Source organism: Lates calcarifer, linkage group LG19 (genome assembly GCF_001640805.2).
Source record: "Lates calcarifer isolate ASB-BC8 linkage group LG19, TLL_Latcal_v3, whole genome shotgun sequence".
In the NCBI taxonomy this organism is placed as follows: Eukaryota; Metazoa; Chordata; class Actinopteri; family Centropomidae; genus Lates; species Lates calcarifer.
In genome coordinates this window covers 7,656,802-7,679,922 of record NC_066851.1, presented here as the reverse complement: position 1 = coordinate 7,679,922, position 23,121 = coordinate 7,656,802, and the positions used below count along the sequence as shown (strand labels likewise).

Genomic DNA, 23,121 nt, shown 5'->3' with positions numbered 1-23,121 from the left:
TAAGAGTAAATTGTGAGTCCATACTGTAGGTTCCCCAGAGTCCACAACATCTGCTACCTTTTTTTTTTTTTTTTTTTTTTTTTTGACTTTTAAAAAATTCAGTGGTGGAAAGTAACTAATTTTAAGGCGGTTCAACTTTATTAAGTGAATATTACTTTATGCTTCAAACCCATCATTGGTGGAGGAAGTGTTCAGAATGTTCATTTGAGTAAAAGTAACTTTAGAACAGTGCAGAAATACTCCATTACAGGAGACCTGCATTCAAAATAGTTACTAAAAATACAGACGCATCAGTAAAACGTACTTAAAGAATCAAAAGTAAAGGTAGCCTGCATAATGAATGAAAATTACCACTGTATTACTGTTTGTAACCTACATTGCATTACTGACTCAGTATTATTGATGCATTAATGTGTGAGTGTATGTATATGTAATGTAACTGGTCAGTGTAAAGCTGTTTAATCTACCTCAGTGATTGCAATTTTATAAGCCTGCCATGTGTCTCCTGTGTAAAATCAGAAACCACATGTGTGTTATGTCATATAAAGCACATTTCCCTCTGTAATAGTTAGAGTATACAGCAGCATAAAACACAGGGAAAGCACAGCACCTGAATACATGCACCTGGTTACATTTCACCGCAGAACTCCATGTTTTAATGGAAACTATTATATGTTCTTACTCACCAGATTTATCTGACTGCCATAGTTATTATTTCTTTTACAGAGGAACGTGTTAGTCACCTACATTACATGTGATTAGCTTACATGGGTGCAGCATTAAAATGCAGCTTACAATCTGGTGCATCAATAATATAATACAATCATAACATAATACTTTGAAATGAGCCTTTCTACACAAGTAAAAGTACTTTTACTCTTAGAACTTTACTTTAAGTATTGAATGCAGAACCCTTACTTGTCAAATATCTTTCCAAGGTTTGTGGTGTTTTTACTTCTGCTTAAGTAAAATTCTCAGAACACTTCCTCCTCCACTGCTCAAAGCCAATAACAGTCAGTCAGATCCGTCGTGATTTAGACCAGCTTTCTATCTTTGCGTATGCTGCCATCTGGCGGTCATTCATGATGTAACAAGCACATCGCTGCTGCCTCTCTCCCTCCCTCTCTCTCTCTCCCCCACAATGTACAAAACTTTTACCAGAAATATGTGACACATGTCAGTGTTGCTGTCTCTCAGGAAATGTGCACTTCCGTTTTTAGTCAACTCAAGCAAAAAACATTTTCCATTTCCAGATCAGTCTCGCGCGCAACCACCTGTGTTTGAAAAAAGGTGTAGCTCCACATTAGTAGAATGCGCGGAAAAATATGAATCTATTTATAGCCTCCTTATCGGCAAACAAACTGAACTCAGCTGCAGCGCTACCCAGCCAGCGGCGCACAGTCAGAGGAGGAGACTTAATGCTTTCATTTTCTTACAAGAGAGGCGAGGAAGTGATTTGGAGTTGAGGGCCGGGCTAATTCTGCAGTGAAAAGTTCAGCGGCGGAGGGGTTTTGTTGGCTTTTTGAAAGGGGGGAGCCGATGGAGTTTTCTGAGCACATCAAGACAGCCAATGTGGAGGATGTTGTGCTCCGGCAGCCCCTACACCCGCCGAGCAGAGGCACCCTGTGCATCACCGGCCACCACCTGCTCTTCTCGGTCAGGGAGGAGGGAAGCTCTCGGCAGGTTTTACTGCTCCTCAGGAACATCGATGCCATTGAGAAAAGGTGAGGGAGGAAGACAGAGAAATGAGTGGACAATGTATATGTTTTATCAAGTTGCCTCTCAGGTTGCTTAATCTGTTAAATTAGGATATAAAACAATAGAACTAAGTCATTTGGCTCCATTTGTTTCCTATTTGCAAAAAATGAAACAAAACATGACATTTGATCCAACAGAATTCCATTAACAGCCTTAGTGTTGTGTTTAATGTGTCTTATGAGTGATTTGTGGGTATTTTTAAGCACTAATGTATTCTAAAGATGGTGACAAATTTGTGCATGGTCAAACAAATAATCAGACTAATCACCAATAACTAACCACCACCAAGTTGCCTGTACGGTGCCAGTGAATGATCCAATGTCTAATTCATGTCTAACTACATTATTCCTCAAATCTTTTTAACCAGTGTGGAAAACCTTTTGGGCTATTCCAGCCTCTTCTCTAACTCAGGCCGTGGTGAAAGGTTGGACAACATTTGTGTTGCAGTGTGTCTGCTCTGTGCTGCTCATTTTCCTGCCCACAGCACTGAAGAAGGAAATTTGCTAACAAGATTACAGCAACTCTCCTGTCAGCCTCCACACGCTCGTGTCGTGGGTTGCTTGCCATTAACGGTCTATTGCTATTAAGCCTGCTGAAAAGCTTGACACCATTTGATATAATTTTAGTCAGTAACAGAAAAGGGGTCACACACTCATTTGATGAACCCCCCCCCCCCCCTGAGCCCCGCCCTTCCCGCACACACAGCCCAGCTGACTAGGTTTGCTTTCCATTTCTGCTGCTGGTCAAACTTTCTGCACTGCTTGACTCATAGAGGGTCTGAGGGGGGAAGTGGACATAAGGGGTTTGTTTCCATTGTTTTGTTTTTTATAGTGGTGTGTGTGTGTGTGTGTGTGTGTGTGTGTGTGTGTAGGATATTTGGCTCCTCAGGGACAATAACCATCAAGTGTAAAGATCTGCGTGTGCTCCAGCTTGACATCCCAGGCATGGAGCAGTGTCTCAACATTGCACACTCTATTGAGGTATAATAAATAATCAAATAATCCTACTGACCCCTGAGACATCATTGTACAATAGGATAAGGAAATTGGTATTTAGTTTTCTGCCTTATGATGGGATTGTACATTCTTTTAATACATCCCTTACTATTTCCTGTTTGCCCTAATCTCTGCTTTAAATCTGATCACAATCTATTGCAAAGTTTTACAACAATCCCTCTGTCACTTTCTGTAGACCCTGTCCTGCCTGGACTGTGTGTCGGGGATGTATCCTTTCTTTTACAGGCCCTCTGATCTCAGCCTTCAGGACCAGTGGGGTCTTTCATCCCCTGAAAAGCACTACAGTCAAATGAAGGAACTCGTAAGCAACATATAAAACTATGTACATTTAAAAAGTTTTTGCTGCTTTGTAGAAATGTACAATGCATGTACACACAAAGGTCTCACAGGCAACCTTTTCCAACAATGATCCAATACCCACATGACAGGAAAATACCAGCTGGGGAAACGTGAACAGAGGGGTCAAGATTCAGGATATCCCCATTGCTTAGCTTTCATTTGTTTTCCCTTAACTTTAGAATGTGCTGCACACAGCTTGAATTCATGCTTAATAGACAGACATCTTCCTCTGGGAATAGCATGTTACTATGGTGAGGGGTGGACCCTGAGGGCAGCATTGTTAAATGTGTTTTATCGGCACAATGTTCCTAGAATATATGAGATATCTGTACTTTTCATCAGCTGAACTAGTGGCTGTCCTTCTTGCTGCTTCCACTGGAGTTGAGCAATTCCATGTAGTTGGCAAATTCAAATTGTAAACTGTAAAGCACTTAATTGTTCCTAAAGAAAATATATTATGTAGTTAAGATTTGTCAAAGACTTTTAAATGAATAGTATGGCATTTGGGAGATATACAGTGATTCATTCTCCTGCCAAGACTTAGATGAGCAGATCAGTACCACTCTCAGGTCGGTCCATTAAAAGCTACAGCCAGGATATGGTTTGCTAGGCTTAGCACTTAGATTGGCTCTGTATGAAGGTAAAGAAGTATTAACCTATCTAAAGCTCACTTGTTTGTTCGATATTAATTCTGAAGTTTAAAATGACACATTGACATTTTACAATGGTTATATCAGAGATTCACCATCACTGAGGTTGCCCTAACCCAACCGAGACTAACCAGCACATAATCCCAAGTTAATTTGTGAGCTTTACAGGTGCTGAGAGGTGTTTTTTGTTGCCTTTGGACAGAGCCAGGCTAGTTGTTTCTCCCTTGTTTCGTGCGAAGCTAAGCTAAGTGGCTGCAGGCTATAGCTTCATATTTAATATTCAGATATGCTCTATCCAAAGGTAACGAAATCTGCCTACCACCATAGCACGTTATATCTTGTTTGTTTAGTGTGTACAAAAAACACATAGCTGTTTATATACTAGACTATTTCTCAGAGTCACCATTAGACTCAGCAAAGACACCACTGCTTCATATATACTCGTCAGACACAAAAGTAGTATCAATCTTTTTATTTAATTCTTTGCAAGAAAGCAAGTAAGTGTATTTCACAAGTGTTTTAAATATTTTGATATTATATATATATATATATATATATATATAATATATATATATATATATATATATTTTAAATGGAAACTGTATTAACTTTACACATGAGGTAGCATTACAGGATAGCATCCCATGTTGTAGTTTTGTCATTGCTAAAAATATTTTAATGTTTGCCCCCCCCCGGTTTTAAAGGGTGATCAAGTCAGCAGGTAGCATATGCAAAGAAAGACTGACTCACTGTCCTTAGAGCTGTTCCCTGTGACATTAATATCATGAGAATGAAAATTTCCAAATAGGACTGATGACTGCTTTTTCTCAAATATTCATTAGTTATTTGTCACTGTGACTAGTGTTCATCACCTTCTCTTTCCTTTTTTTTTGCAGCATGAAAGGTGGAGGTTGAGCAGTGTGAACAGAGAATACTCAGTGTGTCCCACGTATCCCCCAGTTGTTATCGTGCCTAAGGATATAAATGATGACATGCTGCTAAAAGTGGCCAAATTCAGACAGGGAGGACGCTTCCCCGTGCTCTGTTACTACCACAGGAAGAATGGCATGGTGAGATGCTTGTATGCTTCTCCTGTAGCTTACAGTTTACACATACAACTAAACAATGGTAACTTTTCAGGTAATCATGCGCAGTAGTCAGCCACTGACAGGAGCCAATAGGAAGCGCTGCAGTGAAGATGAACTCCTCCTCCAGGCTGTGATTGATGGCTCAGACAAAGGTTACATTATTGACACCCGCTCCAGTCAGCAGGCCCAGCAGGCCCGGATGACAGGCGGAGGGTTTGAGTCCAAATCGTGCTACAAACGCTGGAAGAGACTGCACAGACAGATGGAGAGGTGTGTGTATGAGAAACACAAGTAGTAGAGAAAGATGCACTTTTTTATGATGCTGATCTGTCCCTTCCCATTTTCCCATTTTCTTCATGTGTGTGTAAACAGGAGTAAAGCACTCCAGGAGAGTCTAATTAAGCTGGTGGAGGCCTGTGGTGATGAGTCCCATAATATGGACCGTTGGCTCAGTAAGCTTGAGAACTCAAAGTGGCTGTCTCATGTCCAAACCGCTCTGTCAACTGCTGGCCTGCTGGTAGAGTGTGTGGAGAGGTAGGATTTTACACCTCAGTGTGTATGGTGAGATTACAATTGGTGTGCACTTATCTCATGTTTGTTAAACTGCAAACTGTATGCAGAGCTGTATGCAAATATGTCTCTCTGTCAAGCCTTTTTCTCACTGAGATATAACTTTACAATCCACAAATGATAACGTGTGAATAAAATAATAATAAAATATCTATACACAACACAGATAAATGTAACAAGACTGTGGTGCGTCTGTTGGTTTTGTCCAGGGACGGTCATTCGGTTCTGGTTCATGGTTCGGAAGGGACAGATTCCACTTTGCTCATCAGCACTCTGGCTCAGCTCATCATGGACCCATGCTGCCGCACACTGGAGGGTTTCCTGGCTCTGCTGGAGAGGGAGTGGGTACAGGTGTGTATGCAAAGATGCTAAAGTGTTCTTTTTGGAAAGACCTCTTGGAGTCTGTCCACAGTGTTGGACACACTATGGGACAGTTACGTAATGTGTGAATCTTTCTTTAGTTTTATCTTATACGTGCACTATATCTTTCAGGTTCTAAAATCATCTTGCTGATTCAAAAAGCTGAGACAATGTAAAATCCAAAGAGTTAATACAAGGGTGTACTTCCAGCTGGGGCTTCTTGTTAAATGCTTTAATCATTGTCCTTTGACTTAGAGCTGGAAAAATTATCTTTCCAACTTTGCATTTTTCAGATGTAAAATCAAATGAGTATGTAGTCTTAGTTACAGTTAATATTCTCTTAAAAGGTCAAAGATAGAGCAGTAATGCATAGGGCTCTTTGAAGTGAAGGTGCAACATTACAATGGAAAACACAGGGACCCATGTCAACAGAACATGTGGTGAGAAAAGGATGTTGCTCCACAGTCCACTCCCCCACTCCCCCCCCACCCCACACACACACACACACACACACACACACCCACCCCAACAGGAAATGTTTTAAGAAAAAAAAAATCATATTCAGTTTTTGCATGTTGTGGTCAAAACCTACTTCTCCTAATCATTCTCCCATGGTCACTCTCAGTGTTTCCAATGTACTGTGAACTCAAACCTGTTTTTTCTTTTTTTCAATAAATCTAACTGTATGCAGTATTCCACAAAATGTGTGGGGAGTGAGTCAAGAAATAGAATCCACAAATAGGCAGGTTTATGGACAGATAAAGAACAAAAACTTAGCTCTGATGCAGTTCACTTGTTTATCCAATATTACCATTGTAACTAGGCTCTTATCCTCTATAACACACTCTTAGTTTTTAGTTCCAGTCAGTCTGCTGATACAGACTTTTTAGGCTTTCGTGGCTAAAAAATATCATTCTGTTTGGCTTCATCTAGTCAACATGACACAGAATTCTTCTTTTTTCAAATAACCCACTAACAAATATTTTTTTATTGGTCCATGTTAAGTAGAGACTCAAAACAGGAGATACACTCATATTGAGAGAGGAAGCTGTTTATGTGTTGAAACTGACCAAAGTGTACAAATAGATTAATAAGGTAACAAAAACAAAATCATGCATTAGTAATATTTGAGCATAAACTTGAGAAAGTAATGGAGTTAGTCCAGAGGCCAAGACTGTTGTATTAACTGCTTAAAGAGAGTTATAAAAAAGTCATAAATTAAATGCTCAGAATTGAAATACACTGAACGTTAATAAGTAACAAAATGACATGTGAAACTACAGAGCTCAGTGTGTTTGTATGTTTGTTCATATACTGTGGTTCCTCTCTCAGGCGGGACACCCGTTCCAGCAGCGATGTGCTCACTCGGCCTACTCCCACGCTCGTCTCCAGCAGGAGTCCCCGGTCTTCCTGCTGCTGCTGGACTGTGTGTGGCAGCTGTGGCGTCAGTTCCCTCTGGCACTGGGATTCTCTGAGGCGCTGCTCCTGAGGCTGGCGACTGAGGCCTACGCCTCCGACTATGGCACCTTCCTTGGCAACAACGATCAGGAAAGGTCAGTGGTACTTCTCGGGAAAACTTTCTGTGTCATACTAACCTTTATTCTCACATGCATGGTGTTAACACATTCTGTCTTTCTCCTTATCTCAGGTGTTCTCTGGGAGTGAAAGAGAAGACTCACTGTTTGTTCCAGGCCCTGCTGAGGCCTAAGGAGAGGGAGTATTACTCTAACCCCCTGTATGAGCGCACTGAGCTGGCAATCTGGCCTTCAGTCCACCCTCAGTCCCTGCAGCTCTGGAGAGGTGAGCTTTGATTGACATCAGTGCCTGTTGTATGCTTATGTGTTGCTGATTTTCAAGTGTCTTGTTGCTGACTCAAGCCTGTGTCTGATCCTTAGGCTTTTTTCTGAGGTGGACCCCGCAGGCTCGTCATCTGGAGGAGGCTCAGGAGGAAATAAGAAACATGGTCATTGAGTGGGGGAAGATGGCACTCAGCTGATAACCCTTCCAATATGTATGATTATGTAAAGATGGTGCATCTGAACATGTTGAACATGTTATAAAGAGGAATGTTACAAAGTGCAATGTCTCTGACTGTGAAAGTATTTCAGTTCTTAACTGTGTGTTTTAATGTATTTTTTTTATTCTTTCATAAAAGTTGCATTAGAAAAAACTTAATTGTTGTTGTCTTTTTAGCCTTTATAATTTAACATCATATTTTACTGCTTTAAAGCTGCTTAAGGAGTGTTACATTTATTTTCTATAATTATAGCCCGTGTTTTGCATTATTTCGATTGGGCAATTATTTCCTGACATATATTCACTCATAAATATTATCAATAGAAGAAGGCTGTACAACGGACACACCTCCCAGTCCTGTTAAGCTCAGCTAAACACTCTTCACAATACAAATCCCTGTGCACAGCAAGTCAGCATGTTTGTGCACACGGAGCTGTGCAAGCTGGAGACTGTAGTCCCGTTCAGTCAAGTGCCACAAGCCCTGGCTGACAAAGTGGACAAGAACCACATAGCCCAGCATGACTTTCTATACCTGCTTATTTATCCAGTGGCTACTGGGTGATCTGAAATGGTGACCAATCGGATGGTAATCTTTTCATTATAACACTTAAATGCCTCTTAAATGCCTTTGTAATTTACTTTAGAGGAATAGTTTTGGATCTACTAAGTGGTCTTGTATCAAAAGTCATCTGTCTGGGATTTCTGATTTCATCAGAACACAGGTAATGTAATTTTTTTCATTCTATTAATGATTAAATTTACAGCTTGTATGTGCCCCAGTTACCATTACCAGGATGTGGAAGTTTTGTGTAGTCAGTATGGTCTGATTAAACTCATTTTAACTTTTCTGAAGAACTGCTACTGGACATGCAGCTGGGTGTGCGGGTCTGTGTGCCCACTGTGGCTGTGCTGGGCCTGTTTTGCCGTGGTTGCCTCAGCAGGGCGAGGAGTCTGCCCGGTCGCAGCGTCAGTTCTCTGCCCAGGCAGATGAGCAGGTGGAACAGCCGGGAGACGTGCAGCCCCCCGCCTCCTCAGGAAAACCCTCGTGTCCTCATCACAGGTGATATGAATACAAATTTCTGTTGTTAGCACACAATAGCAGCTTCTGTCTGACATATTCAGGGAAAGACAGACTTTTAAACAGCTACCCAAACACTCAACCTGTGAAGCTGCCATTGTTTTCTACCACTTTCACTGTGCAGCCATTGTTTTGTACTGAATACACAGAGCAGTATCAATAGAGTGCCTTGCTCAAGGGCACCTTTCAAGGGAGCCAACAGCAGCACAAAACACTTCTAAGCAGATTCTAAGTTTCAAATCATATGAAATGTAGTAGTATTCAATACATATTATTGTGGTATCAGCGGCATGAGTGGAATACTACAGACACGTGCTGTCGTTTTTTTTCTTTTCGAGTTGTTTTCACTGTGCACTAACAGCAGGACCCCATTTTGATTCATCACAATAGAGAGCATGCAGACAGTGCTAGTGACATAAAAGAGCCAATAAGAGGCCACAGGGAGAATAATAGCCCACTGTCACTTTTTGTCCCCTGCTTTAGAACCAATGAAAACCTTTTTTTTTTTTTTTCAGCTGAAGCATGGTGCACCAAAAACATTGGATTTTATTTTCATACCAAACTCCAAACATTTGTTTTTATCTTTCTACACAGATAGAATATAAAATTTGTCTCTGTATACAGGTGGCCTTGGGCAATTAGGTGTGGGGCTGGCACAAATGCTGAGGTGAGATATTTAGAAATCAATGAGACATTAAAGTTTCGGGAAAATTTGAAATTTGAGTGTCATTATATCTGTATTAATGTCTAGAAAACAGTATGGAACAGAGAATGTAATCCTGTCAGACATCAAGAAGCCTCCACCTCATGTCTACACCAGTGGTAAGCAAAATCTAATTCAAGTTTTACGACTTTTGGTCATCTGTTTTTCTCAATTCAATTTTTTCTCAATTTGCACTTCACACAATTTACAAATTTCTTTTAATTGATCTCTCTACATCCCTCTCTTTTCTCACCAGGTCCATTTGTATATGCTGATGTGTTGGACTACAAACACCTCAGAGAACTGATTGTAAATAATCGTATCACTTGGCTGGTCCACTACAGCGCTCTGCTCAGTGCTGTGGGCGAGGCTAATGTGGCTTTGGCACGCAAGATCAACATCACAGGTCTGCTCGAATGCAACCAGCATTTACATGTACCACCCTTTGAGGTATTTTGATATTTAAACTCCACTTTGAATGTTCTTCTGTGCATCTAGGCCTTCATAATGTGCTGGACTTGGCCTTGGAGAACTGCCTGCGCCTCTTTGTGCCCAGCACCATTGGAGCATTTGGTCCCTCCTCTCCTCGTGACCCGGCCCCTGACCTCTGTGTCCAAAGACCTCGAACCATCTATGGCGTGTCCAAAGTTCATGGAGAATTGATGGGGGAGGTAAAATATCTTAGATTTCACAGACACATACGTAGACACAGATGATGACATAATTGTACATTGTACATTTCCAGATCTTATTGTGACGTCTCTCTGCTTCTTTTTTCAGTATCTCCATCATAAATATGGCCTGGACTTCCGCTGCCTGCGTTACCCAGGTGTGATATCAGTCAACACACCTCCTGGAGGAGGAACAACAGGTATTGCATAACTGAACATCTGCATATACCACACAGTGTATATTCAGCTGGATGTTATGGCCTAAGCGCTCTGGACCTCTGTTTTCACAGACTACGCGGTTCAAATCTTCCACGATGCTCTCAGCACAGGTCACCATGAGTGCTACCTGCGACCCGACACCCGTCTTCCCATGATGCATATCTCTGACTGCCACCGTGCCACAATAGAGTTTATGCAAGCTCCAGAGTGCCAGCTGTCCCTGCGTACCTACAACATCGCCGCCATGAGCTTCACTCCAGAAGAGGTGGCCCAAGAAATCCGCAAGCATCTCCCTCACCTCAAGGTCACCTACAATCCTGATTCTGTCCGTCAGACTATCGGTATGATGTGTGGTACACATACCTACATGCAAAACCTGGGTGGAATGATGCATTTTTGTAATGTTCTCAATTAAAATTCATAACAGTAAAATGGAAGTCCAACTGATATGATACAAATATATGTAATTCTAGCAAAGGAAAAACTACAATAGCTTGTTGGTCTGTTCTTGGACACACCTGAAAGCAATGGGTTATTATTACAGTCTTTAATTAAAACTGATGCGATGGAAGTAATGTGGTCATCTTTGTCACTTTGCAGCAGACAGCTGGCCAGTGAGGTTTGATGACACCAATGCCAGGAGAGACTGGGGCTGGGCACCAGCCTTTGGGCTTGAAGAGCTGGTGACAGACATGTTGCGCTCCATTAGAGACAAGAGGACCAATGAGGGTTTGCCAGTCAGCTAGCAAAACCTGCTCTGCAAAGAGTGACCAGTGCCCCACCCCTGACTTTTCTTCAGCCTGCATTTTACCAACAATACACTATCCTTTCACTTCACTTTCAGAAGTTGTTAGCCATTATCCTGTGTTACTGTGGAACATTACAGTACAGTACATTACTGTAAAGTGAGAATTCTCAGTCAGAGCCACTCAATATACAGTGGACAGTGAGATGTCATACACATGCACACAATCACATGCATTTCAGTCTTTTTCAGGGAATAATATACTGTCAAACCTTCGCTCCATCTTTGTTGTTTTTAATTGTCATCATGGTATAAGCATCACTTCACACATGGTATGTTGCCTCAGATGCAACAGGAAACTATTTATTTCTTAAGCTTTAGAGATTTCCGAACGTCATGTTAATTGCATGCATGGACACAACAGTCTGTAACAATGTCTATTAAAATGTCTTAATACAATATGGACCAGTTGCACATTTCAAGTAACAAATCTGTTGAACACTTTGATTCTAGGATCATCAGGAATGGCTTGCTCAGTTAACTCTGGACTGTAATTACACATCATGTATTCTGGCTGTTTTATAAGGCAGTATTTTGTCATATAGTCTACCAAGTGAAAATCACACACCATATACAACCCCACTACCCTTGCTGTGGCATCTAACAGAAAGCCTTTATTTTACTTTTTTGGTTATGGTGATTTTGGTTATGAATGAATACCAGTTACAAATGAGGCCTTATTTACTGTAGATTCTTTTGGAAGACAATGTATAAAAATGCTGTGTACTTTGAATCAGACCTTGAATAATAAAAATACTAACAGGTGTGATTATTGCACATTGATATATTGGAGAGCTTCATGTATTGTACGTGTAGAATGTACAATAGTACTGAATATGGTGGTAAGCAGGTGCAAACAATTGTATCACTACAATAAATACAAGCTACTTTGCGAATTCTGATCAGTTACACAAAATACACGATCACCAACTAAAACACTGTTATAGATTCAACTATGTAGCATCAATAACTATGAACCTATAACAAGATATGTGATTCTGTAACAGTCAGAGGCCATTCTGCATAATGAGGGACTTAACTCTTAAACAGTACATTTAATTGTTGTGACAGCTGCATTTTAACTAATGCACACATTTGAATGCAAAGCTGTTTTACTGTATTTTATCCACTAACAGGTAGGCATGTCTCCTCTTCCTCTCTACCGTCATTACGGTAGATGTAATGTTTGTAACTTCCTGCAGAGGCGCATCCTTCATCCGGCTCGCCACACACACGTCTTTTTCATCGGCGCCTGTTATTATCAATTTTCTCCGATAATGGACGCGGGATTCTTCCGCGTAAGATCTTTAAACTCATTTCTTACTTTTTTGTGACTTGCTGCTAAAGAGTATGGCGCTAAATTGTCTGTTTAGGTCATTAATGTGCCTTGTGTATTTAGTTGGAGGGCCATACAGTTAGGAACGCCATGGTCGGGGCTTCGTCTATCAACTGATAACACTCTCGGGTTTCACCATGAAGTCGTGCTTCAACCGGGCAGCTCCCAGAATGAAGCTCCACCTCTTAACAGAAATTCGTGTTTTGTTGCTCTGTATCCATATGTGATGTTATATCATATATATCATCTCATTCTGTTCCACATTAATGTCTAGGCACATTTGCAGGAAATAGACGAGCCGACGTAGCTAGTTAGCTGTTGCTAATTTGCTAGCTTTGGGTAAAGATGGCGCCCGGGCGGTGCACTGTTTCTGTCTCTGTGGGTTAGTCACGACCACTGCCACGCTCACGTTAGCAAGTATCAGTAGACCTAAAGATGTGGTAAATAACGACACCAATGTGATATTTGATATTCTGTTCACGTCATGGCTGTTTTCGATCAAGATACCCGCCAGACTGTGGCTAATGTTACCCTGACAGTTTTCCATTGAAGATTAAGCAGGCTAACTGTTAGCTTAACCAACATTAGCATACAAGTATCAATGTTACACCTCACTCACTTTGACGGTTTTATCTTAACATGATACTGTGGCCACATGAGCTTATGTTAACTAATATTTAAACTTAATGTAACAGCATGTCAATCAGCGCAGTGTTTGCTAACTTCTGTGTTTTGGTTCCGATTTCAGCATTACCGGTTTGTCAAGAGTGCTGTAACGTTACGCTGGTCAAACATGTTTGAAGCTGACGTTGATAAGCGTGTAACAGGGATTATTAACGTACATCAAACAAGCTTACTAAGATGTAATTGTTGACTGTTCCTTAGGGTACAAGTGCGGAGCAAGACAACCGTTTCAGCAACAAGCACAAGAAACTGCTGAAGCAGCTGAAATTTGCAGAATGTCTGGACAAGAAGGTATAACATCATCTACATTCATTGTATTTTTTGTCACTGTTCCAGCAAATTGTTGCTCTGATAAATACACTGACTGGTTAGGTTAGTGATTTACTAGCACTGTCTGTAGAGACTGAATGAAACTGAAGCACACAGTTCTTAGTAGACCCTGTAATTTCAAGTCAATTAGTCATTGGTTGTCTTCAGTAACTGTGTGCCTTTGGTTGCTTGTGTTACACTTAGGTGGATATGACCAAAGTGAACCTGGAAGTCATCAAACCTTGGATTACCCAACGAGTGACAGAGATTCTGGGGTTTGAAGATGACGTCGTCATAGAATTCATATTTAACCAGCTTGAGGAAAAGGTAACATCTATATTTGTGTTTACTTTTTGTTTTTTCAAAACTGTCAAATTTGAGGGCATTGCTTAGTCAGTAAGGAGGGATATAGTCAAATTAATTGCACATCCTAGTCAAAATGAAATTGAATAGGTAAAGTAACAATTGGTATAAAACTGATATATGATGACATAACCATGTTTTGCTGTTATGTGACAAAGTGCCTTTATTTAGCAGTCTTCTAATGATGATGTGATTTATGATTTAAAAGGCCTGAACCAATATGGATGTTATACCTTGCATCAGAAGTATAGCACCAACACCTAATTAGCTCTCTCCTGAGCCCAAAGTCACTGAGCCCAACTCTCCCTTCATGATGCAGTGTGTGGTTTGAGGTGAGTTATGTGCAGGGATCACCTATATCATGTCAGTGAAAGACACACCTGAATAATGCCATTATCATATTCTTAGTAGATATTTGCAGTACATCATTAAACTGCCCAGATCCCTTTAAATGTAACCCAGAATTATAGGCTGATAACAGGGAGGGTTTATCAGTGTACCATGGCCTATTAAGAGTAATATATCTCCTTATTTACGTTCTCAAGTGTAATTTTAAGAATATTAAACACCAAGCTAAAAAGCATTGTTTGACTGAAAGTTTCAAGTCTGATCAGAAGCTGTTGCACTTCTAATCACACCAATGGTGTGAGAGTGTTATGAACACACCCTGAGTATATCTCCTCATCACTGTAGTAAGTCGAGAACTTCAGAAGAAACAAGATTTTCAGCTGATTTTGTGATACTGTGCAACAAGTCTGTTAAAACCTGTGAATGTACTTAGCATCTCTGTTGCGTGTCATCACATGTGTAACAGCTTTAGATATTCTGCTTAAAAAACAATATTTTTCAGCTTGGTATTAAAATACTGCTTAAAAACTGGAAGTTCTGCAGTGGTCATGTTTTTGACCTTAACAGCTGTGAGGCTGAGCCCCACTTATGTATTTCATTTTGAAAACTGAACTGTGCATGTTCTTCATCCCATAGACTATAGGCTACTTTGTTCAAATAGGCTCACTATGTACAAGAATTAACTTTTTTCTAATTATACTGCCCCACTGATATGTGCAACCATTTGAGATATCTGAGTAATGGGTAATTTTCATTGCACATACTTACTTTTGGAGGTAGGAAGAAAGATTAAAGTAGGAGAAACAACCTATGTCATTTACACACTGTACCTCCATTAGATTATTGCTAGATCTCCATCCCACAGTATACTTCAGTGCAAGTTTTAGAATATGTGCGTATAACCCTCGTTAATGACTTTCATCCTCCTGAGATGCTAAAAGTAAGGTATTTCTTAAATAATGGTATATTTGATACCATCATTCCTTATTAAAATATGAAAAATATTTTACTTTTGCTTGCCATTTCTTTTGGGGGGTGGGATGGGCTGTTGAAGCTAAGTTTAAAGTATACTGTTACATAATGGTAAGAATTGAGATTACGGTATCTCACAATTATTCTATCAGTTGTTGAAATAAAACTCCTTTTTTGTGTAACTGTGTACTCATTATTGCTTGTTCGTCTCTTGCAATTTAGATAAATGATATAACATTAAGCTCAAGGTGGTTGAGTCTCAAGCAGTAGGGAGGCGGAAGCAAGCCAAGGGAGCTCCGTGCCCACTGATCCCACGGGACTCACTGAAGACACCGGAACTGTACTTGCAGTGTTGGGTTTTAATGCACTCTGTATTGTGGCTATTTGTTTAACTCCTGAAGTGTAGACTGTGGGGAGACTGGAAAACAGTGGGTGGGTAGGGACACAGAAATGTAAAGTAGTGGGTGGATAGGACTATGGAAACTCAAATATTGAGAAGTATTTTTTGTGATATGGCAATAGATAATGTATCTGTGGGAATAAAAACCAGAAATGGTCATGACAGCAGTATTGCATGCAGTTATTATATCACTAGATATGTCTCCCCTCAGCTAGCTCGCATTCTCAGTTTGATGAGTTTGTGAGTACGATTTAAATCAATCACACTTTTATATTGATAGGTTATTGAGTCCAGTATTGGACCCAGGGACGTTAAATATTCTAGTCTCAGTGTCTTAACATGTTTTGAATATGGTTAACTACATAGTCACAGGTATAGTTTAGTGAGGAGTAGAAGGTAGGAAGCCCCATTTTTGGGATCCTACCCCCCCATGATTTTTACCTTCCATCGTTTCAATGGCCATATGGTCTTTTCTCTCCCTCCTTCGTGTGTGTGTTGCAGCATCCGGATAGCAAGATGATGCAGATCAACCTGACGGGCTTCCTGAATGGGAAGAATGCCCGGGAGTTCATGAAGGACCTGTGGCCCCTGCTGTTGAGTGCCCAGGAGAACATTGCCGGCATCCCCTCTGCTTTTCTGGAACAGAAGAAAGAGGAAATTAAACAGAGACAGGTGAGCCTTCTCCCTGAGGTCAACTTTGGCAAAACGTCTGCGTCAACTGCAGGGTGGTCATGGATCTGTGGTTGCTGACGGTGTGTAGGAGGGTCTAGAAACCCAGGCAGATAGAGACAGAGGAGTAAGTCAGTTTGACAAAGTCTTAGATACACAGAAAGAGTGTAAAACTTTGGAGATATGTGTTTGTAAAATGCTACAATTGGTGTCCTAAAAGAACCTTGTACAGAGAGAATACCTTTGAACATAGCATTTTTCACCCCAGATAACAGTACTTGAACATTGCAGGATAAAAGGTACTTTGTTGGTGAAAGTGATTGTGATGTGTTTAATCCCTCTTCGTTCCATTTCCGGTAGATTGAACAGGAAAAGCTGGCTTCTCTTAAGAAGGTTGATGAAGATAAGAAGGAAAAGGACAAGGACACCAGAGAGAGGGCTCAATCTAAGAGTCCGAGGAGGTAAGATTTTTTTTTTTCACTATTGAAATCAGTAGTCAGAAGCTGGATTGAATAAAATGGAAAATAATTCTCTGTCTGCTTCCTCTCTGTCCAGGCGCAAGACAAGGTCGCCATCACCACGTCGAAGGTCGCCAGTGAAGCGTGAAAGGAAACGTAGCCCCTCGCGCTCCCCAAGGCGCAAACCCAGTCCAGTGGGTGGCAGTTCACCCCCTCCACCCCTCATGCAGCTGCCTACGAAACCTTTGGAGCAGCTTGTGGAGCCAGATACATCAGGAAGAGCCATGCCAGAGCCAGTGATCCAAGAAGCTTCTTCCACCTGGTTTGTGGAATACTTTCTTTGCTTTGCATTTTAAATTTTGTCCTTGATCCAGAGTTTGTAGTTACTTGCTCTTAATGTTAGTATTAGTTTCAAGTTCACTGGAATTTGGTTTTAAGAAATTTTGCATTTTGGTTTAGAGAGTTGCTCAAGTCACACTTTTGTCATGTTTCTAGGTAGTGTAGTTGTTTGTACACTTTTCAGTTTAAGTGCAGTATTGTTTAATTTTTAGGTTACAATGATGATGATTTAGAACTTAAACTTCTTTCTCTGGTCTCTAGTGACACAGTTGTGGAGGTGGTGAAAGCAGATTCAGTGGTGGAAGTCAAAGAACCCTCCCCAGAGAAAACTCATAAGAAGGAGGAAAGACCCAGGTCTCGGGAAAGGGAGAAGGACAGCAGACGGGAAAGACCTCACCACCGCTCCCGTTCTCATTCCCGTTCTCGCAGACGACGTTCCCGCTCTAAGTAATGTTTTACATTTATGACGTAATCTAAATAGTGTCTTCCAGTCTTATGTCTGAATAATTTTTTTCTGTAAAATCAAGGACTTCAAAGTTGTAATGCATTCACTTCACCCTCTCTACCTGGTCAGATCTTACTCCCCTCGTAGAAGGCAAAGTCCCAGGAGGAGAATGTCTCCTCGTAGAAGGAGTCCACCCCGACGTGGTCCCACCAGCTCCAGACACAGACACAGACGCTCCCCGGTCCGCAGGTCAGTGAGATGCTATACAGGGTGGCCTAGTGGTTAAAGGGGCCATCCCTCTGTGACCTAGCCTCAGTTCCATTGTGATCTCTTCCTGTGTTTATTATTTTAGTATGTTATTGCCATACATTGCAAATTATGGTGCTATTGTGTACACTATATCCTGGCCTTTCAGAGGACTTAGGACCTTAGATTTCCTTTTTCATGGTATTACTGTATTTGTGTCCTGCAGGAGGCGCTCTCGCTCTGCTTCATCCTCTGGCAGCAGCTCCTCCGGCTCTTGCTCACCTAAAAAAGCGATGAAAAGAATATCTAGCACACCACCTCGAAAACAGGTCCATCATCCAGACACCTCCATTAGTCCTGCAGGAAAGGATAGGCGGTCGATGTCTCCACGGGCTAGAAGAGGCCGGGGGTCACCATCCCCACCCAGATCATCTGGTATGATCTTTATAATTTTTTTATTGCTTAATATAAACAACTCAAACTGACAGCCATGTACCATTTCAGTTCCCTGGCTCCTTCCAGTTTGTAGAAATTAGATTTCAATATTTCAAATTTGTGTTGCTTAAATTCCTTTGTAAATGAAGATACAAAGAGCAAGTGTATCTAAAATTTTTGGTGCCTTGTTTTTCAGGTTTAAAGCGAAAACAAGGAGGAAGAGGTGATTCTCCACCTGATAATGCCAAGCCCAGACATTCTGAGGGGTCTGACTCAGGTAAGTGTTTTATTATGTCTTTCTAAAGAATAATAATGGTCCTTCACCTCACGGCTCACAAACTGAGGTGACCAGTTGTATGGAGTTCCACTTGGCCGCAAATGGGCATTTTTTGTCCAGTCTGTTTGCCCTGGTTTCAAGAGGAAGGGGCATGGTGCAGATGTTCACCTGTTGAAAGTCATTGCAACACAGCATTGTCAAAAGTTTACTTACCATGATTTGTGTACTCAGCATGTTCCATTACAAAATGTTCAACAACAGCCACTGCCAACAAGATGGAAAGGATCATTTGTGAAATTGCACAACAATCCAAGATTGCTAAAGCTTGGTCTACCTGTGCAGAAAAAATGCGATAACATTTTCAGAGGCTTGAATCTCCTTTTGACTCTAAAAAAATGACTAATCTGCCTTTGGCTTTTACTGAGGTTTTTGTTAAGAATAATTTTAGACTGTAGCAAATAGAGATAGTTGAGTAAAGAAAGCTGAGTAAATCTGTGCCCAACAACCTCGTTACAGTGCTCCCATTTGTTAACCTGCTCTGATGATTCTGTGTGATAACCATAAATTGATCCCAGTTCATTTATTACTCCAGAGTGAACAGAAACACTTCATACCAACACAAAGGTCAATAGTAGTATAGATATTTGGTCACATTGATCTATACCATGTTGAAACCTAACAAGAACTCAAATCACAGGGATATAAATCTGTTTACTGTATTTGTAACTTGTCCATGGCAGTCTGTTTCACTGGTTTTGCTAACACTGATGGGACACTCAATGCTCTACATTTCAGAGGAGGATAAAAATGAGAAAGGGGCAACAGCAGATTCGGTGCAGCAGCGACGTCAGTATCGCAGGCAGAATCGGCAATCGTCTTCAGGTTAAAAGCGTTTTTATCCCCGTTTCTTTCCTCTCTCCTCTCCCATACCCAACCCTTCTCTTTAACCAAGTCTCTGTCCATGTCATCTTGCACTCATCGTCTCATGGACTTTTGAAGCTGTGCCCTAACCCCAACCTTGGTGTTTTTTCCTCACCGCATACAGTTAAGGCTACAGTAAAACAGTTGCTTATGCCCTCTGTCTTTCTTTTCTGTTTCAGATACAGGATCTTCCTCCTCAGAAGATGAGGGGCCCAAGAGGCCAACAGCAGGGCCAGGTGCCAGAAATGGTGATGTCAGGAGGAGACGAAGCCGTACACCTTCCCCGCGTAGGCGACACAGGGATGCCTCTCCAAGGTCAGACACTAAGCACAGTATTTGCACAACATCTGGGTGATTTAATTTCTAAAATCTATGTTGACTCTGTCTTTCATATGTTCTTGTGTACTATTTTTTATTTTTTTGTATTTGTTCCCCTCCAGGAAAAGACGTTCTCCATCTCCTGCACGCAGGCGTCGCTCCCCTTCTCCCCCACGACGTCGCAGATCTCCCTCTCCTCCTAGGCGCAGGTATAAACATACAATTTTATTTCTGGAGCCATCATTTTAATCTTAATAATTGACAATAGATGGTTTCTGACAGTTGCCATGTGATGCTTCTCAGGTCTCCTTCCCCACCTCCACGTCGACGATCTCCATCCCCCAGACGCTATTCTCCCCCCATTCAGCGTCGCTACAGCCCCTCGCCCTTGCCGCCACAGAAGAGGAAGATGTCTAGCTCTCCTGCAAAACGTTCATCTCCAGGAGCCAAGCGACGTCCCTCCAGGTCACCCAAGCGCAGAAGTTCGCCTGCTCAAAGGAGACGCACACCTCCATCCTCCTCATCACCACCCAGACACAGGAGGAGCCCCATGTTGCCTTCTGGCTGGCAAAGCAGGGATACACGATCCCCCGCAGCAGCACCCAACCGCCTATCCCCATCCCCTGTAAACCGCAGTCGTGTTCACAGGGGTTCCGCCAGTCCCCAGGGACGTTTTAACACCTCCAGCACATCTCCATCTAACCAGCGGAGACAGCAATCCCCATTACACAGTGGCAAACCCATCCGCAGAGTGTCCCGTACCCCAGAGCCACGCAGCAACCAGAGGTAAACAAGGAGCAAGTATTTATCCCACCGTCAGAATAATGTACCTGTTTTTTTTACTCTTTGAATGTCCTCCTGATGTCACCTGTATCTTCTCCACAGACCTTCTCCAAGCCCCCAGCCTATGAGGAGAGCATCTTCCAGATCAAGATCTGTGTCTCCTCAACCAGCAGCTCAGAAACGTCCAGCCCTTGCATCTGCCTCACCATCACCGTCTCGCTCTGCCAGTGTGTCACCACCACCTGCCAAAAAGGCCAGCAGTGCTTCTGGAAGTCAGTCCCCAAGCAAGGTTTGACATTTTATCTTATTAACATATGGTTGTCTAAAGGTAGTATTAACATGTACAGGTTTATAACATGTCAGTCTGCACATGCATAATTTTCACAAATTAATTTCAGCAAAACCTTGATTTAAAACTTCCTGGTGTGGCCTCAAAATTGTGTTGCCTGGATGTTTTTAATATGAAACAAGATTATCATTAGGTTGTTACATGTTGCTATATTTTCTTCCATCCACTATCCTAATAGTCTTAATAATTTTATGATGAGTATTTTAGCCATCATTATCTTGTTATCCAACCTCACCTCAGTAACATTGAGGTGGAAAGATAGAAATTTGCGGGGTTTTAATTAATGATGGTTAAATGTGTAACATCATTCCATCTTTTAAACACTTTTAATGACCTTGAATACTGAGAGTCTTTGAATGCATCTTGAGCCAGAAAACCAATTCTCCAAATTGCTGAAAAATCCCTGGAAAATACTTCTTCAAGTAAGCGGGAACCCTATTGCGGCATAATCCCTCCTTGGCACAGGAAGTATGCTTGGAGTATCATGCTTGTGATGTTGTTTGTGGTGTCATTTAGTAGCACTTAATGTCGTCCTCATAAAAGGCTGTTTTGTTGCAGAACTCTGACGTTGACGGCAGTGGAAAGAAAAAGAAGAAGAAGAAGGAAAAGAAACATAAGAAAGAGAAGAAGCATAAGAAGCACAAGAAGCATAAGAAGGAGAAGAGTGGCACCTGCTGTTCATGGAGACGGACAGGAAAACCAGGGTGTGGAGGAAGATGCAGATTCAAGAAAGGTAAAAGGTTTTTCTGTGATTTTAGCAATTAAAACTTTCTGATTTCTGTTAAATAGATGAAATACTAAATATTATTTTACGTGCTCTGGACTGACAATCTTATTTGTGTGCAGGTGGCTGAGTCAAGTGACACATTTCATGCTGTTCTTTCAGGAATCAGACAGTGAAGTAGAGGACAGCTTGGACGACCTAGAGAAGCACCTAAGGGAGAAGGCCCTGCGCTCCATGAGGAAGGCCCAGATGTCTCCATCACAGATGTCCTGAAGACAAGAGGCTTTCTCTACTTTTGAATTTTCCACTCACTCTTGATGTTTGTCATCAACCTGGTTCAGCTTTAGAATGTACAAATTGTTAATTCTTGAGTCTTTTGTTTTTCTTTTTACTGGTTTGGTACATTCTGAAGAGTGTGTTGCATTAAGAGCCTGGTTGTCAGTTAGTGTATTATCTTAACTGTAAAGAAGCTTGTGTTGTCCATCCTTTTAAATTGTTGAGCAGGGAAATGGTTTAAGCACCGAAGTTTGAGTTGGGCAGGTTTCAGATATTTTCCACAGCCTACACTAGATTCCATTGAGAAATGATTGCATGTGCAGTGATTGTCTCTGATGTGCATGAACCACTGACCTTATGGAGTGTAGAGAAAAACCAACATACAGTAACATACTGTTACTACTGCCTTCTATTAGTGAAAGCAGTGGTACAGCTGTGTGCACTGTTAGAGGCCCTAACAGAATGTCTTGTCCCACATTGTAACTTAATAGAGGTGTTTGGCATCGTTTAACCAGCTGTTTTTTCTGACTTTGAAAAGATCTTGTTTTAAGACTAAAACAGTCTAATATGATACAGAATATGCTTTAATTTTCCAAATGAATTGATATGCAATTTTATGTTGACACTCTTGCACCAAGCTAATCTCCGTGGGACTGCTATATGATTTGTATTTAGTAACCCTGGCTCTTGTCATCTGGTCATCCTTTCAGAATAAAAACCTTTTTATAGGATATGTGTGTTCATTCGTTCTGTTTCGTACATCTACACCTGGGTATATGACGGCTGCACGTGCTGCCTCATTCAAATGAGCATCCCAGTCTTATGTATCTGCTAATCAAAACATCCACTGACGCTTTCTGCCAGTGAAAGTTAACTCTCAACTAATTTCTTGAATTGTACTGTCTAATGACAAATAGCAAATAACTATTTGAGAAAACCATTAAAACCACAGTTTTTTTTGTAAGCATTGGGACAAAATTAAAGATAACTTAAATAATTACTGATAAACTATTTAAAAAGAGGACTACGTAGACTAAATTACCGTTCTAATGAGAAAACTGAGGCTTTCCTGCTTATTTCTAAAATAAATGAGTTTAAGAGCGGCAGGCGACTTATTCAAATGGTTTTATTTTCTGACAGAGCAGAATATACATCTGTCCCAGGACCAACACGGAGCACTCAAGGCGTTGTGTCTC

General features: G+C 41.3%; 3 protein-coding genes across 4 annotated transcripts; all 3 read left to right on the top strand.

The window, feature by feature from the left end:
- Positions 1-67: 67 nt before the first annotated feature.
- Positions 68-7,956, top strand: zgc:154055 (uncharacterized protein LOC556036 homolog). Of its 2 annotated transcripts, XM_018697877.2 has the most exons (11): positions 68-1,724; positions 2,126-2,182; positions 2,630-2,738; positions 2,950-3,075; positions 4,660-4,833; positions 4,904-5,121; positions 5,224-5,385; positions 5,631-5,772; positions 7,114-7,334; positions 7,430-7,581; positions 7,677-7,956. In XM_018697877.2, the coding sequence occupies exons 1-11, from the start codon at positions 1,540-1,542 to the stop codon at positions 7,775-7,777; spliced, it is 1,647 nt and encodes a 548-aa protein (XP_018553393.1). In that variant the 5' UTR covers positions 68-1,539; the 3' UTR covers positions 7,778-7,956. The 2 variants fall into 2 exon arrangements, with proteins under 2 accessions (XP_018553393.1, XP_018553394.1); XM_018697878.2 differs by lacking the exon at positions 2,126-2,182 and having other exon boundaries at positions 69-1,724.
- A 649-nt stretch (positions 7,957-8,605) lies between these two features.
- Positions 8,606-12,031, top strand: tdh2 (L-threonine dehydrogenase 2). Its single transcript, XM_018697810.2, has 8 exons — positions 8,606-8,857; positions 9,500-9,542; positions 9,627-9,697; positions 9,835-9,984; positions 10,077-10,249; positions 10,359-10,449; positions 10,540-10,809; positions 11,069-12,031. The coding sequence occupies exons 1-8, from the start codon at positions 8,665-8,667 to the stop codon at positions 11,212-11,214; spliced, it is 1,137 nt and encodes a 378-aa protein (XP_018553326.1). The 5' UTR covers positions 8,606-8,664; the 3' UTR covers positions 11,215-12,031.
- Positions 12,032-12,448: 417 nt separating this feature from the next.
- Positions 12,449-22,656, top strand: srrm1 (serine/arginine repetitive matrix 1). Its single transcript, XM_018697809.2, is given in 18 exon segments — positions 12,449-12,571; positions 13,495-13,584; positions 13,807-13,929; positions 16,187-16,357; positions 16,715-16,815; positions 16,910-17,134; positions 17,413-17,598; positions 17,726-17,845; positions 18,069-18,277; positions 18,474-18,554; positions 19,350-19,436; positions 19,655-19,790; positions 19,916-20,002; positions 20,097-20,579; positions 20,679-20,865; positions 21,484-21,629; positions 21,631-21,658; positions 21,812-22,656. Coding segments are annotated over 18 exon segments (2,592 nt in total). The 5' UTR covers positions 12,449-12,550; the 3' UTR covers positions 21,923-22,656.
- Positions 22,657-23,121: the final 465 nt, after the last annotated feature.

What these genes read in the sequence shown, in the direction of transcription:
- zgc:154055 (XM_018697877.2), top strand. Translation starts at nt 1,540, where the DNA reads ATGGAGTTTTCTGAGCACATCAAGACAGCCAATGTGGAGGATGTTGTG. An exon ending in CTGCACAGACAGATGGAGAG is followed by an intron (nt 5,122 to 5,223) that starts GTGTGTGTATGA and finishes GTGTGTAAACAG; the next exon opens with GAGTAAAGCACTCCAGGAGA. An exon ending in CTGGTAGAGTGTGTGGAGAG is followed by an intron (nt 5,386 to 5,630) that starts GTAGGATTTTAC and finishes GGTTTTGTCCAG; the next exon opens with GGACGGTCATTCGGTTCTGG.
- tdh2 (XM_018697810.2), top strand. Translation starts at nt 8,665, where the DNA reads ATGCAGCTGGGTGTGCGGGTCTGTGTGCCCACTGTGGCTGTGCTGGGC. An exon ending in ACGCAAGATCAACATCACAG is followed by an intron (nt 9,985 to 10,076) that starts GTCTGCTCGAAT and finishes CTGTGCATCTAG; the next exon opens with GCCTTCATAATGTGCTGGAC. An exon ending in ATGGAGAATTGATGGGGGAG is followed by an intron (nt 10,250 to 10,358) that starts GTAAAATATCTT and finishes TTCTTTTTTCAG; the next exon opens with TATCTCCATCATAAATATGG.